The sequence below is a fragment of the Semicossyphus pulcher genome, unplaced genomic scaffold (assembly GCF_022749685.1).
Source record: "Semicossyphus pulcher isolate SPU_LCO1_2020_fin unplaced genomic scaffold, fSemPul1.0.p SCAF_3, whole genome shotgun sequence".
NCBI lineage: Eukaryota > Metazoa > Chordata > Actinopteri > Labriformes > Labridae > Semicossyphus > Semicossyphus pulcher.
This window is the reverse complement of record NW_027211704.1, coordinates 35,289,657-35,309,958: the sequence shown is the minus strand read 5'-3', so window position 1 is coordinate 35,309,958 and position 20,302 is coordinate 35,289,657. Positions and strand designations below refer to the sequence as shown.

General features: G+C 44.8%; 1 protein-coding gene across 1 annotated transcript in view; it reads left to right on the top strand.

Annotated features, from left to right (window-relative positions):
* The window catches only part of grm7 (glutamate metabotropic receptor 7), a 269,504-nt gene that overhangs the window by 154,069 nt on the left and 95,133 nt on the right, over positions 1 to 20,302 (top strand). The window contains exon 6 of the mRNA XM_069677516.1: positions 18,496 to 18,696. Within this exon, the coding sequence (XP_069533617.1) occupies positions 18,496 to 18,696 (201 nt within the window). The remainder of the gene's footprint in view (positions 1 to 18,495; positions 18,697 to 20,302) is intronic.

The window sequence follows — 20,302 nt, the reverse complement described above, 5'->3', positions numbered from 1 at the left end:
ATGCTTATTTATTTATTTATTTATTTTATTTTGAAAGTCTGACAGGAGGTTTTGTAATTTTTTGATGCTTTCGTGACCGTTTCATTTTGAAAGGGAAATGTACATTGCATATCTATCATTGCTACCTTGACTGCTTTATTTTGAAAGTCTGACTGCCGTCTTCATATTGATTGTTGCAAACTGGACTCTATAGACCAACTAGACATATCTAGTATTGTTAAGTTGACTTCTTTATTTTGAAAGTCTAGCTATCAGTGCCAAAGTTTCTAAGGTCAGTGTGACTGTATGCAGCCTGGAGGCAGCACCTGCAGGCTCCACTCGTCTGTATTTCTATTTCTTCTGACACCATTTCTTATCTCATACAGTCATCTTGTGGTTTTGTTGCCTGCTGTTTGCAGGATTCATTTAAATGTTTTTGATGAAATATCTAATGAGTCTGTTTTATTTGCTGGTGATCTGCCCCCCCGCCGGCTCGCCTTTGGAGAGGGAGGGTGGGTGTTAAATCGGGTGCTGGGCTGATGGTCTCTCTGTGTTATCAGGATGAGAAGGTTCTGGAAGGATTTCAAAGATCCAGAGAACAACACGAGTGATCTTTGTATTTCACACTAAAGCTGTGAGACAGAGAGCTAGCAGGTGTGAATGATGCACACTCCGATTCCCGCACCTTGTTTTAATATCACCCTAACGAACGGCTTCACTGCATATCGACTTTCTGCACTCGCTCTCTCCTGCAGGTTGTTGCTGCGTCTGCAGAAGTTAAGCAGAAACTCGTACGTCTCTGTGATCTACGATCGATAATGCACGGCAATTAGTGATCCAATATGATAGTGAGAACACGCCCTGAACACTAATGATCCTGCTCTATTAAGATCATCGACTGAAGCCACACAGAACACATCACCGTGTCTTTCTGACTTCTCTGTGCATTTGTCTCATCACAGTCCGGTTCGCTCTCACTTCCTGCCCTCCGCCTGATCGATGACACGTATGTGATCCACTTAAACATTCATCAGCCTGATCAATTCATCCGCAGCTCCTTCGTCAGCTTCACACTTTCTGTAACTTTTTCATCGTCTTTCTTCTCTGTATAATTTAAGCCTGAGAGGCGGCGGGGATCATCCGTCCCCCCAGAACTAAACCCTCAATTACATAATGATCGTGGAGCCGCTTGAGGACGACCGGCTCCCCGTGAACCCTCACAGCGGCAGGCGGGAGACACCCAGAAACACCAGCAGACACCTTAACTGTGGGGAACTGCAGTGATGACTCAGAGAGCAGAGAAGTGGAGCATTAGAGGTACTCAGAGGAGGTCGGGCTCTCTGTAAAATCAACACAAAGAAATGAGGAGTTTAATGGATATTATTGTAATTTAAACATTGTGCTGCTCTTTGAAGCTGTAAGTGCAGAAGCCTCTAAAGGTTTGACTCACTCGCAGTGTTCGTGCACTGCTCTGCCTGTTGTAAGTCTGAACCTGAAGCTTGTGTTTCGTTGTCTCTGAAGTCGTTTTTTTGGTGTCATTGGGGAAGTTTGACTCTTAATGGTCGTTTTGTGCCTCTCTGTCGTTCCTTCGTGCGTCTTTGTCATCTTCAGTCATCTTGTGCGCCTCTTGGATTCTTTTTGAATCACTGCCGGTTTTTGCAGCTGACTGATGTTGTTGTTTCGGCCTCTCTTTGAGCGTTCACATCCTCTCATAGTTGTTGTGCGTCTCTTTTTCATTGTGTTGAGTCTTTGTTGATTTTTAACTGTTTGTTGTCTTGCGTCTCTCTGTGGTTGTTTGTTGTCTCTGTGTAGTCGTGTAAGTATTTTTAATAAACCTGTATGTTCTGTGTTCTGCCTCTTCGTAGCTGTTTGGCTTCTCTGCGTCATCATTGTGAGTCTTAAGTTGTTTTGCATCTTAGTTATTTTTTACTTTAACTTTTAAAAGTTGTCTTTCGTGGTTTTGTAATTGTTTGTGGTCGTGTCTCCTTGTAGCTACGTTCTGTATCTTTGTAGTTATTCAGCTTCTCCTTCAGGTCCTTTAGATCTTCAGTCATTTCGGATCTTAAAAGTTCTTTGAGTCTCTTTCAGGACTCTGAATATTTGTTTGGCGTCATTTCTAGTTTCAGTTTTTAAAACAATATATGTGAGTGTGTTTCTGTGTCTCTGTAGTCATTTCGAGATGTTGTAATCTTATTAGTTCATTTTTAAACTTTTTAATCAGTCCTGCATCTATTTGTAGTTGTTTTGCATCTTTCAGTAGTTGTGTGTCTCTGTAGTTGTTTTGTCTCTTTTAACAGTTGTGTGTTTCATTTTGAATCTTTGTGGTCATTTTAAGTTTCTTTGCTGTTGTTCTGTTTGACTCTTAGTTGTTTTGCGTCTCTTGATGTGTTCTGTATTTGGTTATCAGTTGTTTCTCTTTAGTAAGTTTCCATCAGTTCTTTGAGCCTTCTTGGTCTCTGTGTCACTTTGTGTCCTTGGAAATGTTTCTGTGTCTCTCTCTGCTTTTGTCTCCGGCCTCTTCGTAGACATTTGGATCGTCTCTGTCGTCCTTTGCTGTCGTTTCTGTCTCTAAAAGTTTGTTGTGAGTCTCTCTGTTGTCATATTGTCAGTGACACTCAGGTGTGAGATCAGCATCATATTAGAGATAAAGACAGACGCAGTAAGAAAAATCAACATCAATAAAAACTTCATTTGTATGAGATGTGCTGGCAGGTCCTCAATATTAAAACAACCCCCCCCCCTCCCTCTCCCTCTCTCTCTCCCCCCTCTCCCTCTCTCCCCCCTCTCTCTCTCTCCCCCCGCTCTCTCCCTCTCTCTCCCCCTCTCTCTCTCCCTCTCTTTCTCTCCCCCTCTCTCTCTACCCCCGCTCTCTCTCTCTCTCCCCCCTCTCTCTCTCTCCCTCCCTCTCTTTCTCTCCCTCTCTCTCTCCCCCTCTCTCTCCCCCTCTCTCTCTCCCTCTTTTTCTCTCCCCCTCTCTCTCTCCCTCTCTCTCTCCCTCCCTCTCTCTCTCCCCCCCTCCCTCTCTCTCCCCCCCCCTCTCTCTCTCTCCCTCTCTCTCCCCCCCTCCCTCTCTCTCCCTCTCTCTCCCTCCCTCTCTCTCTCCCCCCCTCCCTCTCTCCCTCTCTCTCCCTCCCTCTCTCTCTCCCCCCCCTCCCTCTCTCCCTCTCTCTCCCTCCCTCTCTCTCTCCCCCCCTCCCTCTCTCTCCCTCCCCCTCTCTCTCTCCCCCCCTCCCTCTCTCCCTCTCTCTCCCTCCCTCTCTCTCTCCCCCCCCTCCCTCTCCCCCCCCCCCCCCCCCCCCCCCCTCTCTCTTCACTGTGTACCAAGGTGAAAGTGACCTCAGACAGAGAGTCAGGCCCAGGGCCCCCCCGGTCCCTCGGCCCCCACACCTGCGCTCAGTGATTGTTCGTCTTTACTTAATGTTCCTGTTGATATTTCTTTAATTACCTGAGTTGTAACTGATCTGTCAGACGAACGGTTGCCTCCATGTGTCTGACTGCGGCCGCCGGTTATGGGCGGACACTAATGACTGCACACATGAATAAAAGATGCCGAGCGGTGTGGCGGCTCACGGTGTCAGCGGTGAGCTCCGTCTCCTCTCAGCAGGCGGGTTCAGATCTGTAACCTCATCAGATCAGCGTGAGAATGTTAATGAATCAACTCTGTCAAAAGCAGATAAACAGACACCCTCAGCAGTTTGAAGCCCGCAGGTCCGAACAGCACGCTGGAATTATTTAACAGCCGTCCTGTCACAAAGAGAGGACTCTGGAATATTTCTGCGTGCATGTTGGGAGTAATTCTGAGATCAATGTCGGTACCCACCGGCTATCCTCTGATGATTTATCCTGTGGGAGCTATGGCAAACTTCTCAGGCGTTCTGGTGTAGCTAGCGTTTAGCGATAAACGACTTCCAGCCCGGACTTCCGTCTCCGTGCGCTGCATGTTTACAGTCCAGTCAGCAGCTCGAGCAGCAACCGTGTGTTCAGGTCAAAGGTAAATTCTCCCTCCAGATGTGTCTGCTAAATAAACACTGTTATCTCTCGGTTCGTCCCATCCCCCGGAGGAGCGCCCGTTCATCTGTCTGTGCTGAGTCTCAGTCTCACTGTAAACAGGAAGTTACACAGAGGCTGCACTCTGGCTTACTGCAGCGGGATGAAGCCCAAACAGAAACAGATTCTCTTGCGATCGACTTTAATTAACGGCTCTTCAGTTTGCTGAAGCTCGCTGATTGGTCGATACTACTCAGAGTACAAGCGTACTACAAACAGAAACCAGAACACTTCCTGTTCTACATCCTGTCGTGTGCCTTCAGAACAAACGTCAGTGTTTGTGGAGGTGGAATCTGTCCTGTACAGTGTAATTAAATAAATAAGTAGTTGAAGTCTGAAATCCGTCACAGCTGATGTAATAAACACAATGGTGCAGAACAACATCGTCACCCTGACAAATCTAATTACCTCATCTTTTCTAACAGATCACACGGCTGCAATCAGGCAACATAAAACAACAGAGTGTGACTGATGGCTGCTGTGGGGCCTCCTCCTCCCCTGAACACCCAGCAGCTTCACATCAGCTGATCGATGCTCTGACATCACGAGCACGACGCTGACGTGAGGACACACACACATTAAACATCATCGTTGAGGCTGTCATGTTTATTTTTTACAGAGCTTGTTAGAGCTCGTGGACTGTGACATCAAGGTGTGACACATCCTCCCACTCATCCTGTTCAGGGTCGCAGAGGGCTGGAGATTATCCCAGCATGCACTGGGGGAGAGGCGGGGTCCTCCGCAGGGGGCCGACACACCAAAGGTTCAGCCTGCAGCCACAAATTCTCCTGTAAATAAATCTCTGTGCTGCAGGAGAAAACTGATGGAGGAGAGAGACGGCACACAGGATCCACTCTGTCCCCGCTGATACACGACAACGACCGCACCTCATACGGAGAATTACCGCCTTGCAGTCGCATGCCTCGGTCTGTGCAGGCTCGAGATGTTGAGTTGTTAAACAGAAGGTATTAAGTGTATGTTTTGGCGAAATGGAGGTGAATACTACAGCGGCATGTTTGAGCCCAGTGAATAGTTTCCAGTGAGAAATAGCTGCCCTCACTTAGAGACTATGTTTCCAGAGGAGGAGAGAGTAGTGATGAAGAGCTCACACACATGATGCAGTCATCATCACCTTCAGTTCAATATTAACAAGATCACAGAGCTCGCTGTGGATGAGCAGAGGAACAGGAAGTCCTGCTGTCATCCAGTGAGAGGAGGGCTGGATTCATAAGTACCTTTGGGTCTAAATCAATAAGGACTGGAGTGACAACATGAAGCATCATGCTGTCACAGTGAAGATGACCTTTCACCTTTTGGATATAAAATGTCACCATTTTAAACCTATTAGAAATTTGTCATAATTCATGTATGAATTATTTTTCTTTTTTGGAATTCAGATTTTTTCATTGATTGTCACAGTTATACTGTCATGGGCGCACGGATGCACATTCAGGGTTCAAGGGAACACAAGCGATGTGAGTGCATGTACAGCAGTAATGATGTTACAGGGACCCTCAAACACCTTAACCAGATAAGTTGTCCACCTTTATGTGCCTCCAGAACCTGTCCCAAGGAGACAGTCAATCCGCCCAAGTGTCACTTGATCTGCTCTCATCAGATGTCACTTCAGCCAATGCATCGGCCCATTCCTACACCTGATGTCTTCCAGTGTCTGAGAATAACTCCACAGGCCGTTATTGTAGCGTATGAATTCTTAAATTAATTAATTAATTTAACCTTTGACCTTTGACCCCCAGAATCTAATCACATCATCCTTGAGTCCAAGAGGACGTTTGTGGCAACTTTTGTCATAGACTAGGAATTGTGGAGTTCTAACCAGGAACGTGTTTTGGGGATCACAGTGACCTTGACCTTTGACCACCAAAATCTAATCACATCATCCTTGAGTCCAAGTGAACAATTGTGCAAAATTTGAAGAAGTTCCCTCCCGGCGTTTCTGAGATATCGTGTTCACAAGAATGGGACGGACTGACAGATGGACGGACAACCTGAAAACACTCACCTTACTGCTCATTTATACCTGCCTGTGTTACAGAGAGTGAGAGTCCAGAGGACAGGGTCCAGGTTCTGAGTCATGTGGGCCACTGAGGTAACAACAGCACTTTGAAATCTTTCACTGACCATGACCAGGAAAATGTTGATCGCACGACGTCGGGCTGCCATCACAAAAAACATTAACAATAAATCAGGTTTATGTTGGCGGAGGTTTGGTTAGCTTTACACACAAACCAGTAAATAAAATAAGGAGAGTTTCAGTGCGCTCCACCAGAGCCGTCTTCAGTCAGTCATTTGTGGTCTTCATTATGTTGAACTTATTATCAGGAGGTTGAAGTTTGGGCGCATAGTGAAGTTCAACGACGTGAACAACGGAAGAAACAATGGGAGCGCTCTCTGCAGCAGCAAACAGGAAGCAGCAAACCGGGCAGATCGTAAACATGGAGGGCCTGTGAGGAGGGCTGCTGTCACCCTGTCCTCACTGAAGCGTGTTAGCATGGCAACGGTTAGCTCAGATGAACCTGTGAAGTTCAACTGAAGGAGCAGAAAGACTTGTGGCCTGCTAGCTTGTAATGCTAACCCAGCTAACGTTAGCACAGGTAACACAAACCTCTGCACACACAGAGCAGCTGTGGATAAAAGCTGCTCCATTGTTTTTCTTCTTCTAAATTTCCACCAGGTGCATGATGGGAAATAATCTTCACGGGAAGCCGGTTGTTGACCCGGCAGGGGATCCAGTCTTTGTAAAATCTTATAAATCGTGACTCAGGTGTCTTTAGATGTGAGAGGAGGTTGACTCTGGTTTCCTGGTGTGTCGAAGGCATGTGTGGGGAAACAAAGAGCAGCTTACAGGACACAAACAGAACGAGCAGTGTTTCTCTACACACACGTCCTGTGTTAATCACGGTTAATTAGGTTCAGCTTCAGCTCCGGATCAGAGTCCAGACTCAGGTTCAGGAACTTGTCTTGAAGGTTCCTGAAGACCTGAGGAGGGAACAACTGATACACCTGAAGGTCCAGGTGCTTTAGTTCCTGTGGTATGATGGACTCTAACAGCCTCCAGTGTGTGTGTGTGTGTGTGTGTGTGTGTGTGTGTGTGTGTGTGTGTGTGTGTGTGTGTGTGTGCAGCAGTTTACACACAATGAACTGGGCATGTGGCAGGTGGGTCGCTGGGGGCCGTGAGGAGCAGCGACTCTGCTTTGAAGCAGAGATAAAATGCTGTGGACGAGGTCGGGTGGACGCTGTGTTTAGTGTGAGAGAGAGAGACAGAGAGAGAGAGAGGGAGAGGGGGGGGGGGGGGGGGGGGGGGGACTCTGTTTAACAGATAACATAAAGCTCGGGTCCCTCTGCCCCAGGCGGGGACACAGAGAGGGGTTACTGACTATAGTCCGCCCCCGGAGGCTGCCTAAAGAGAGATAGGACGGCAGCGATCAGCGAGTCCTCTGAGTGAACACATGGCAGCAGATACTGACAGTAATAATATGTGTGAGTGCAGCTGATCTGAGAACAGCACAGAGTGCCAGCAGCCTGCAGGTACAGGTCAGAGCAGAGGTGTTCCTCAGCAGATGGCCCGGCTCTTATTAAGGATAACACGGAGCTGAGAGCAAACACACAACATCTGCTGCTCAGCCGCAGTGTTTACAGAGCACAGTGTTCTCCTCTGTGATGTGACGGTTTGTCCGTCTCCACAAAGACGTCAGAGTTATTTTACTGAACAGTTATTCATTTCATCAGGGATCCATTGGTTTATGGACGGCCTTTTTCAAGCTCAGTTCAGCTTTTTGGCCGCCATTTTTGTTTTCTGGAGACAGCAGTGACCATGTCTGGACGAGAGGAGCGTTCCTGACCCGCCACAAATGAATGTTTCCTAGCTGCTAATTTGAAACAAATCTTCTATCCTTAATTTACTGATGGAATAAAGTAGGTGAAACTCAGCCATAGCATTTAGCTCTCTGATGAACGGGCAGATGAAGACATAACAGAACGGTGAGGATGAGTAGGAATACTTGGTCCTTGTTGGAGCTGTGATTCATTGTGCTAACATGCTACTGATGTGATGCTATTAGCCGCCTGGCTAGCTCGGCTGCTCTCCTGTATTCAGACTATTCGTGAGTTTTAATATCGAGTCTGTGTCTGTGTCTCACTCGTCCTCGGCCAACCTGCCTCCATATTACTCCCTCTCATTATTCATTCATGAGGCTGCACAGCAAAGACAAATAAGGACCATAACAAACAGCTCTCCAGCTCGGCGTCGTTTTTTATTTGTCTTTTGCTTCCTGTTTGTTTGAGGCTGTTCTCATTCCACCTGTGTGATGGAGGGTGAAGTCGAATTGAATGTAAATGCAGGTTTGTTTTGCTGCCACATCCATCACAGCCTCCTTTAATATCTCAGATCTCACAGAAAACAATCACAGCAGTCATCTCGTGTCCTAACTCGGTTTACTCTGATGTTTGTCTGTCTGACTGCTCGTTCCACCGCTCTCCGCCCTCACTGTGTTAGACTATGAGGAGGTTATGATCATTTGTATTTGATGCATGAACTTAATCATGTTTATCTGCTGGTCGGGGTTCGGAGGCTCCGTCAGCTCCGAATAATCTTTGGATTCTCAGAGTGAGACATTCATCTTACATGAATGCCTGTAGATCAGTAATGCATACTAGTAGCTGTCACATCTGTCACCTTATAGCTCGTGCTTAGAGGGCAGCAGGTGGAGATGCTTTTAAACATTTGTAAAATGCAGGTGTTGTTATGTTGCAGCCTGAAGTGATTTTGCCAACAGCAGATCCCCTTCAGATTCAGCTTGATCAGTTTTATCGACATTACAAGCCAAAAGTTCAGAGCTGATGTGGACATAATAAACAGATCTGCTTTAGTCAAAGGCATTCACTTACTGTACTTTGGTGTTTAAATAGAACAGACATATCGGCTATTTAATCTTAATTATCAAAGTGTTTAGGAAACATTTTGTCCTTCATTCTGATTCCTGAATTTGAATTTGAATTTGCAAAAGAAAAAGCCAATCAGGAAGCGAGCTGACTGAAGCAGGAAGCACAACAACCGCAGCCATGGAGACAAAAGAACGTGCAGCATAAAGTAACATGTGCAGCCCGTGTTCACGCCGTCTCCACCTCTTCATCCACAGTTTGTTCTTTTTTCTTGAATTTTCAGTCAAAAGTCCAAAAACTATCATCACCAGTTCTTCCTGCCCGTCGGCCGCCATGTTTGTTTACTCTGAAGTCTCGTTTGACCGCCAGAGATTCAGTGAGATTTCCAGCTGTGAGAGTCGGTTGGTTGTTGGTGAGTGAATGTGTGAGTGTGTGCTGTTTGGGTTACATCGTTGCTCTCCACACTACAGGAACAAAACTGTTGTGTAGTCTGTGATTATCTGTCACCATGTGTGTCTCTCTCACATCTGTTTAGGTTTAAACATCTTTCAGTGCAGTGACAGATGTTAATGACTCTGCTGCATTGATAACCATTATATCAAAATTGGCATCATAACTCCGCCTCAGTTATTGGTTAACTTCCCTTTGAGCCATTTGTTCCGGACGATCACCGTGTCTCTCCATCTTTCATCCCCCTGTCTCTGTAGTTATGAGCGGTACACTCACTTTACAGACAAGTGGCGCCATCTACTGTTGTGAACGTATCGTTCAGGAACTACGGGCGGAAAATAGCAATTTTCTTTCCTTGTTTTTTATAAGGTTAATCTCTAACGCAGGGATGTGGATTTCCAGGAAGGCAAGTGTTCTAGTTTCAGTTTGTAACTACCTTTGTTGTCAGAGTCATATTGACCAATCAGCAGGCTGCGGCGTGTGCAGGAAAAACAGTGAAGAGCAGAAGCAGGCGGAACGTGATCCGCCGTAACGACATCACAGCTCCATCAGCGTGATCGGACGACGATTTAGCTTCTTATTCATCTCTATAAACAGACAGCTGCATGCTAACAGCTAACAGCTAACAATCTGTTCTAGAGCTAACATTTAACTTGAGATTAATTCCCTTAACGTTGTGTCATGAAAGCCGTTCAGCGTTCAGATTTCCCGACTTCCTCAAATGCATCAGATCGACCTCCGTGAGGCATTTTAAAAGTTTTCTCCTCCTCTTGACGACAGACCTGACAAAGCTTGAGTTTTTACTTCTAACATTTTTTAAATTGTTCTAACTAACATAAGACAATCCCATTTATTCAGATGTCGAGAGACAATAAACTTTAAACGGTGCTTACCCTCTATGACTGCTTTTATCAATGAATGCCCTGTTTTAGGTGAAACCGTGTAACACAACAAAAACCGAGTTAGTGCCATAGAACTTCCTTTATGAGATAGATACATGGAGAAGATCTCTACCTCTGGTCTCCACCAAAGTACATTAGAGAAACACTGAGTTTTGACATGAAGCTGCTCCGTTCAGTGTGTTACTGGTTTCCATCACTAGGACAGTTTGCTCTGAAGAGGAGGAGACTCTGTTGATGATTCGGCTCATGTTCAAAACCTCTTGAATGATGATCACTGGAATCTGACCTAAAAACAAGCAAAGCGCCTACGCACAAGCTAAGCTAACGTTAGCAGCAGCTCAGCTCACAGTCCACAAAACGCTGATTTCAATCATCATGTCGTAAATAACCTGAAATCTGTTCTTCTTCGCTGCTGTTAAAAGGTAGTACCTGGTGGTGGTCACAATACCTCCAAAGGTGAGCACAGTCTGTGGTGGCAGCGCAGCACAACTTTCTGTGCAGGCTGCTGTTTTGGATCAGAGAAGAAGAATTCATCTCCAGTGAAACAAGAGGATTTTTCTCAGCTCTGATCATTTAAGGTACCAGACTGATGCAAGGATTGGTGTACTTGTCAACAGCAGGTCCTGCAGTTCAAGAATTACCGGAAGCTTTAATATATTCGACAGCGTTGTAGATGTAGAGGTTCTGAATTGGACGAGGTGCACAATATTAAAGGCCTTGTAAATATCTTTATTGGTACATATCTACAATTCTTTGTTCCTGCTGCTTAGAGAGGCAGAGAAACATCCTGCAGGATCATCCTCTGTTAGCATCTCTCTCTTCTCCTATTCGTATGATCCTCCCTTTAAAACACGCACAGGAAGCAGAGACAGGAAGCAGAGACCTGCAAACACTCCCACCCTGAGTCCAGCCTGAGTCTGCTCCACAAACACCTCGTGAAGCTGCAGTCGATCTGTCCCACTGACTGCTTCTGCTCTGCATTCATGTTTGACCTCATTTCATCCACACCAGCCTTCATGAGCATCCTCACACACACGCGCACACACACACACACACACACGCACACACACACACACACACACAAACACACACACACACACACACACACACACACACACACACACACACACACACACACGTTAGCCGAGCAGTGTGACGTTAGAACTCCTCACATTGTGCTTCATGTGAGAGGAGACCTGGAGCACCTGCAGCAGCGCAGAGGGCACGTCAGTCTGAAACATCACAGAGACAGAAGGACGAGTCTGTCGCCAGCACAAGTGGAACAACGCCGGTTTGTTTACAGTTTGTTGCTCTTCATCTGAAAGTTTGAGGCACATTACATGATGTTTCCATCGTCTCAGACACGGCGGACTCGTGGGATTGTATGCACTCCTGTTTACAAGTAATGCTTCTGTAACAAACACTGAGATTATACTGAACACACTGAGACTGCAGAGTCTTTCTACAGCATGTGAAGGTGCAAACATGCTGCACAAAGAAATCACTCACCAGCAGGGGGAATCAACAGTGTCCAGAAGATTAAGCCTTTTTAATTAGAGCTTTTTCTGACCTCAGGTTGTGGGAAAGTCTCCATCGATGCTGAACCTGAATCACTTCACTGTGTGAGGAACACTTAGTGAAGCAGCACAATGATTAGGACGGGTTTGTGTTGTAGATAAATGTGTGATTAACAACGCGTCACCGGCTCATAGCTGACTTTCAACTGCAGGACACAACCTCTGAAGGTACTCAGTGCATTTCCACCGCAGGTACCAGAGTCTCAATAAAGTTTTTACCCCCCCAAGGGTACCTGCTCCGGGGACTTTCTGAAGTAGAGGGGATGGGGTGGCCCTTTCAGTGCTGAACATTTCTGAGTGGTCGACGACTCGAGCATTTAGAGACCGACAGAGCAGCAAGCAGTTTGAACATCTGGATGTGTTGCTTAAATATTTACGACGTTCTGAGGACGTCGTGGCTGTCAATTTGACTTTTATTCACCTCCATCATCTACAACGCTTATCCTGTTCAGGGTCGCAGGAGGGCAGGAACCTAATGAGCATGAAAATAAGAAAAGAAGTGAAAATCCAAAGAAGAAGAAACAAACTCGACGCTCAGATGAAGCAAACAGTCTGAAAAGGAAAGCGACCGTCAGCCAGGAAAATCAAGAGTTACAACCGGAGCGACCGTGGACGTCTGGTTGCATTGGGACATGTGCTCCCATAATTACTGATCATTGCCATCAGGGGGCGCCCAAGAGAACGAAACTGAAATCTTTGAGATTGCATCTTTAAGGAACTAAACACTCACCGCTCACCAATACATCATCATCATCCTGACTGAACTCCTGAGCTGAAAATCCACAGAGCGGTCACGGCTAACGCTGGGAGGAAGAAGCCAGACAGCAGCAACGTGACTCTCTGTGACAGTGACAACTATCGAACCGCAACAACGTCCACTTTAAAGCTAATGTCAGGAACGTTTACAGAAACTTAAACGACAACATGCAAATATTCAGACTCACTTCTAAAACATGTATTTATTCATTCAGAGTCTGTCGGACATTTGTGTTTCCAATAACTCTAAACTGAAGTTAACACTTTAAATACCACTGTGTTTGACCGTTCATAACAGTACATCAAATAATCACCAACCGTGGATAATAACAATGATAATAATGATAATAATGATAGTAATAGTAATCATAGACACTTTCCATGTTAATAAAACATGTCTGGTTTGAACAGAGAGTCTGTGTCCCGTCGTACAGGTGGTGGTATGATCTACCGGAGCTCGGCCCTGTTTCTGTCACAGCCAACAGAAGAGACAAATATTGATCCGTCAGCAGGAGAAGGCGGCTCCTTCTCTCTGTGACTGTGTGAAAGCAGAGAGGAGGTTAAACTGGGACCTGTTTGCTGGTTCATACATAATTCAGGAGATAAGCGATTATTCAGGAAGTATCCGTAGTTTATTCAGTGTTCGCCGCACAGCTGACAGTGTCAGGTAATGAGATCCCAGGTGAGCTGAACTCAGAACAGCTCCACACATTAGTCTGCGTGCTCAGTGACATCCACATGTCACATAATTAGACACATTTATATTGATAAAAACATTGTGTTTTTGTTAAGAACTTAAAGATACATGCCTTCTGTTTTATGTCCAATAAATCCTGAATCTCTTTCAGTTATATAAATATGTTCTGTCTCTCCGGGAGAAGCACTGCACGCACACACACACACACGCACACACACACACACACACACACACACACACACTGAAGTGCATAATGTCCTCATGTACTGTACCTGTAAGCAGTGTTACCTTTCAGAATGTGTTGAGATGAACACGAGTCATCTTGTGTATTTCTGTGAGATGTGTTTGATCACATCTGTTGATTGTATTCGTCACAGTATCGAGTGAGTGCAGGGCAGGGTCACGTGTCACGTGTCACGTTTCACCACTGTGTAGATGAAGCCTTGAGTTCTGCCTGACAGCCACCACCTTGTTGGCTTTCTGGGGAAAGAAGAGACCGTATTTGGACCAAATTATGTGTCTGACATTTCCATGAACAAATCTCCAAAAGGCTCCAACAGCACAAACACGGAGGAGCTGCAGCTTCTGTGCTGGTATCGGCTTCATTTGTCAGCCCAGAGGACACCGGGCAGGAAGCTGTGTCCGCTGGTTTAGTGTGGTTACTAAAACCAGTGTTAATAATAATAATGCATACTGAAGTAAGCATCAGAGCTCATCAGATGAAGTGAGATACTGTAAGTGTGTGTGTGTGTAAGAGACAGTGTTAAACATAAAGACGACGTCAGAGAGAGAGCGATGAAGAGATACTGAAGGACGAGCTCAGCTGAAAGCTGTAACAGGACGCAGACTCAGAGGAAAGTTAATGGAGTGAGTCTGAACCCCAGCAGTCGCTCTCACGTCCACACGTCTGTAATGAACTCATATATCTGCTCTGATGCTGCTGCTTTCCACCAGCCGTCAGCGAGTCTGCCTCAGAAACATGCGACCGCTTCTCAGCGGCTCACTCCTTTGTCTTCTTCACACTCTGTGTGAAACACCATTAACGCACTTATTAACTGTGAAAGGCCTGTTGGGTGTTCAGAGGATCGGAGGGAAGCTGTAATGAAGATGTGGATAGTGATTGCACTTTACTCGGCTTCGTAGGTTTGAGTCAGAAGCAGCTTTTTAAAGGTGTGAGTTATATCGTTCATATGAAAAGCATTATTAAATTTGTATGAATTGTTGACTGCCTGGTTTGAATCCCGTCTGCATGTTCTCCCCGTGCATGCGTGGGTTCCCTCCAGGTTCTCCAGCTTCCTCCCACAGTCCAAACACATGCTGGTTAGGTTCACTGGTGACTCTAAATTGCCCGCAGGTGTGAATGTGAGCATGAAAGGTTGTCTGTCTCTGTGTATCAGCCCAGGTGACCTGTCCAGGTGTAACCCCGCCTCTCTAAAGCCGAGCTGAAACGGCATCTCGAGAGTATCTAGCTTCCGTATCGTGACGTATTTCCGAGTGAAACAGGACGTGCAGGCGGGACATATCATTAGAGGGATTTGATTTGATCGTTGAGAAGTGGGCGTGGACAGACGTTCTCCACAGCGCAGCAGCTAGCTAACTGACCGAGCGTTCTTGGTGCTCTGCGGCTAAATGTTGCAGATTGATTGGTTGAAATTGTTTGGTGCTAACTTACGTAAGCACGCGGGAAATGTAGTTTTAACGGAAGAAAAAATCTGATTTTGATATAAGAATACGAAGAAATGGATTCTCTGTATTTTTCTGGCCTATATTGTCAAACAGATGCACGATGTTACCGGGGATGTGATCTAAAAGGATTAAAATGACATTTTTCATTTCACCTCGACTTTAAGAAACAAAAATCTGTAAAAACAAGTCCTTGGTTAAAAAAGTCACCGATGACAATGACTGAAAGAGTTCAAAACCATGAAACAAACTTCCTGAGGAGGAAAGGAGTCTTAGTGAAGTAAGTTAGGTTCACGATAAATGATTATTGATGAATGCATTTCACAGAGACTGAGGCTTTTCCTTCAAACATAGAAACACAACTCACATCAGCTTTTTCACTTCATCCAATTTCTAATGTTTATGAACCGTTTGACCGCTAATTCTCTGAAAGCATCGCCTATAAAACACACAGAGGAAAGTCAGATATCCTGTCAAACGTCTTTCAGTGCTCAGAGAGTCACACCTCTGCTCCACACTCACCAAACCACAAAAGGAAATTCACTTTTAGAGTGTGACTGTGTGTTTGTCAGAAGTTTGGGGAAATCTGCATAAAGCACATCCTAATGTAATAAATTCAACTTTTAAGAAGAAACCAGGAGCAAAATGAGGTCACAGCAGAAACTCTGCGAAATATCAAAGAGGTTTTTTTTAGAAATCCAAACATTGTCTGCAAGCTGAGGCCCTGCAGCTGCTGCCTTTTAAACTGCTTCACTTATTTTGCATTTTGCTGCATAATGTTTCCAGCAGTGTCATGAAACATCAGCAGAACAATTCAAGTAATTGTGTATCACAGTGATACAATCTACCCTGCTGTGTTCGTGATTGTCTGCATGTATTTGCATCTCTTCCTCTCATTGTCATCATGTATATTTAGGCAACTTAATCATCACAGAAGCGTCTTAGTGTTTCCTTTTTAATTATGGAAACTGAGCAGATGTAAAAACAAAGTAGTTATGATCAGGAGGGTTCATGAAAGGAGACATAACTCCCATCTTTAGCCTTGTCATAACAGAAGTACATCATGCTGCTGACTTAGCACAAGCAACAACGACACCTAATAACTTTGATGTTATAATCATCTATTTGTATGTGTACAGTGTCCGTGTTGGGCTCAATGGGGCGATAGCACATCAAGACATGACCAGACATAGAAGATCTTATGAGGTGTAGTGAGCTATGTTGGACGTTAACAATGTTAGCCAGCCTCTAGTGCTGTAACCTGGCAGAATGTTTGCAGGCTGCTAGCATGGCATTTGGCTGTCAAAGATATGCTGCTACCTCTCTAAGCAATACAACCTGCTGCTAGTTTTTAAGTGATGTTATCCAGCTACTACTGTTGTTAGCTGGCCGCTACTAATGCAGTGTCAGCAGGCCATTGTATGTTTGCAGGCTGTTAACATTGTCAGCCAACCATCAGAAATGTAACTGGGCTGTTAGCAATGTTCACCAGCTATTAGCATTGTAAGCAGTGTATGAGTGTCGTTATCTAGCCGAAGGTGAGCTAGCTAGCTGCTACAGCTGTTAGTAATGTAACCTACTGCTAGGAATGTTAGACAGCTCTTAATTATGTAGGCCTGTTACTAGTAATGTTAGCTGGCTGTCGTTGATGTAAGCTAGCTGCTCTGGTGTTAGCAATATTAGGCTGCTAGCAATGTTAGGCTTCTGTAAGTGATGTCTGCCTGCTGGTAACAATGTAATCCGGTCGCTGGCAGTGTTAGCCAAATAATGTTAGCCAACCATCAGAGATGTTAGCGGGGTGTTCATTATGTTAGCCTGCTGTTAGCAATCTTAGCTGGCCATAATAGATGAAAGATGACTGTTAGCGATGTAACCTTCCACTGGTTGTGGGCTTCTAGTTATTTCAGGCATTTGTAAGTTTTGCTAACTGGCTATAAGTCTTAGCCAGTTGCTAGCAATATTAGCCAGCAGTTAGCTATGTAAACTGACCAGACGCAGATGTCGGCAGGCTGGCAGATGTTTGGTTGATTGTCAGAGGAAAGATAACCTGCACACATTAAAGTAGGAGCTGTGTTGTCTGTGGTTGTGATGTGATCAGTGTGTTAACAAACGTCTGGTTTTGTATCCGCCTCTTTCTTCACTATCGTTTTATGTTTATAATTGTCCTTTACTTTAATACATGTGAGTGTTATTGTTTATGTGTAGTATGTTTGTTCACTTTTTTGTTCTAGAAACTGACTTTCGAGAATGTCAGAAATCTTCATCTTTGTTTGTGTGTGTATTTAAATCAGCCCCATGTTTCTATCAGTTTCACAGGAAGCTCCTTTATGTGGTAGAAAAATTAAACTTAACAAGTTTGGCCTCCGTATTCAGCAGTAAATTAAACTAATTTCAATTATAAATTAATTGAATTTATACAAAACATATTTAACATTTGAAACAACACAACGCTGCTCAGAGAGGCCCCTCCATCATATCAGTATGGACCACATGTCCACTTTCCCTGCAGCAGTTAATAAAAAGCCATTATCTTCCCATTTTATTGGCAGACTGACACAGCAGTCATCATAATCCTGTTATTGAACTCTCCATGAATGCAAACTGCTGCTGTTTTGGGAGAAAATAACTCTGGACACACTTGTCTTTTCTGCTGAGACACGCTGAGGTTTCACTCCGTCAGGTTTCACCACCAACAAACAGCCGCTCCTACAGTCGGTCCTGTAGGCATCCTATTTGTACGTGTACCATGATTAGGTACGCAGTTCAGAGGGAAATATATTAAACTAGATTCATGAGACAGCTGCAGTTATGACTTAATAACTTTTGGTGTTTCCCAACCTTTTCAGCCCTCATATAAAAGTGTTTAGTTCAGGGCCCTTTGTCACATTTCTGATGAGCTGTTAGCAAGCAGAGCAACACAGAGAAGTTTAGTTCCTCTGAACTTCTTTATCAGTAACAGTTTGTTGGGTCTGAACAGAGTCTGGTTTGTGTGAGTTATGAGTCGAGTCAGTGCGCATGACGAAGTACAACAGACTTCTCATTTTCGGCTGACTGATGTTATCAGCTGCAGCTAATTAACGCTAATGTTGTGAGTCAGCCAAACTACTAAATGAAACGCTTGGCTGTTGTCTCCATAATGAGCTCTGATATGAGCACCATTTACATTCAGCTAAACAGCACACTGCAACGAGCTGTGGAATATAACTCACGTGAAAATAACCTGCTCCTTTTATGATAACGTTTTATGATTTGGTGTTTATAGATACAAAATGATTGATTTATCGATCTGAAGTAAAACTTTTCATGCTTCTTTCTGTCTCTACCACTTCATCATGTTTTTCTTTTTGAGATGTTTCAGTCAGGAGCAGCTGGACGACTGTTCGCTGGTGAAACAGACGTATAAAATATGTCTCAATGGAAAGCAAATATATGATCTGAGCGTAACCCGGTGCCTGCTGTAAATATCAAGTGTGGCTCATCTCTGTGTGTCCGTCTCCCTCAGGTCAGGAGCGTATCGGCATTGATTCCAAGTACGAGCAGGAGGGAAAGGTCCAGTTTGTGATCGATGCGGTGTATGCCATGGCTCACGCCCTCCACAACATGCAGAGGGACCTGTGTCCAGAGAACTCTGGCATCTGCCCGGAGATGGACCTGGCCGGAGGGAAGAAACTGCTCAAGTACATCCGCAGCGTCAGCTTCAATGGTGAGTGGACGGATGGTTCTGTCTGCTTTTATCACTGGCGCTCCGTGCTCCAAGGCCGAGACACATGAGTGAATGTTTGAGCAAGATCGAAATCTAGTGAAGCAGCCGTCGTAAAAACACTCCTGGGTGGAAAAGTGCATCAAGTTGTCCAGACTGTCTCATCTAAATCGCCCTTTATGTTGTTTTGTATCCTCCATCATAACCTTTCTCTTCATCATGCTAACTTTGTGTTATTTTCTCTCCAAAACACCTAAAGTGGGCTGAAGTGTTGGACCAGTGCAGACAGATCAAAGCTCATGATCTGTGTTTTTGATCCAAAGGTCATCATCAATGTATTTGTGTTCATGGACAGCTGTTAGCTTGCTGCTATGAAATATTGTATGTGAAGCTCAGAGTTCTTTTTTTGTTGACGTCGGGAAATGCTAACTTATTAGCTAGATAAGCGCTAGCTTGGTTCACCAGCTGTGACACTAATTGAGACGTTAGTTTTGGCTCATGAAGCAAACAGAAACGAGACTCGCTGCACCCATAACAAGCTGGTCACCAGCATGCTTTGACTCATTTGAATATTTATAGTTACAGCTAATACACAGCAACCTTTGATGCCCGTTGTGGTAATGATGTGAGAAACAGGTTTTAAAAGAAGAGTGATTCTATAGAAGTCTATGAGAAAAAGGTTCCTTCTCTTGGTTTATTCCCTCAGTAAACATTTTCCTAATGACTTTAGGCTCCAACAACAACAACAGATGGCGATGACCAAAGTTCCAGACTTCGAGGCTTCAAAACGGTGGCCACAAACCAAAAGTGTTTGTCCACTTCTGATATACAGTCCACGCTGTAACTCAAGCCACAGTCTTATTTCTAAAGCTAAGCTAACACTATTAACCGATGACTGTTCCACATGTTCCTGTCACAAACGTGTGATGACCTGCTGTCACTGCAGGTTTCAGGCTCTGCTGCATTGTTTTCCCTTATCCGAGGCTAAATGGATGCTAATTCCACTTCTTATAAACAGTCTGTGAGTCGCTCAGAAAACAAAGAGAGATTGTAATAACTGTTTTAAGTCATGTGACCAACTATTAATTAATCTACCTACCAGGGATAAACAAGATTTGCTGGGTTTATCTGGAAATAAGACACTTGGGATGTCAAGTGGAACTTTTAATCTCATTCACTATCTGGGCGTGCAGAAGTGTGCAGCTGGCTATTGTCCGCTCAGAGAAAGAAGAAGCACTGAACACTGAATGTAGGTCACAATCCTGCTTGAAGGAACGTGTCTGTATGGAATTAAACTAATTAAAGTCTTTTGCGCTGCAGCACACGGAACTCACATGTGTAGTGTTTGATGCAGTGGACTGTACAAAGATGGATTAAAAGCTGCATTCATTCATTTAATTTTACCTTGTACATACGAACAGTATAAAATATCTGTATGTATACCTAACACGAGTATCTGTACGTATACGTTACTCGAGTGTACGCACATCGTCCTGCACGTCCTACACAGTCGTGTGAAGTCTCCGTCCTGCTGTCAGTAGCGTCCTGCAGTAACAGCAGCGTCCAGGCTGTGAAACGTCCTCACAGTATGAAGTCAGACGGGTCCCTC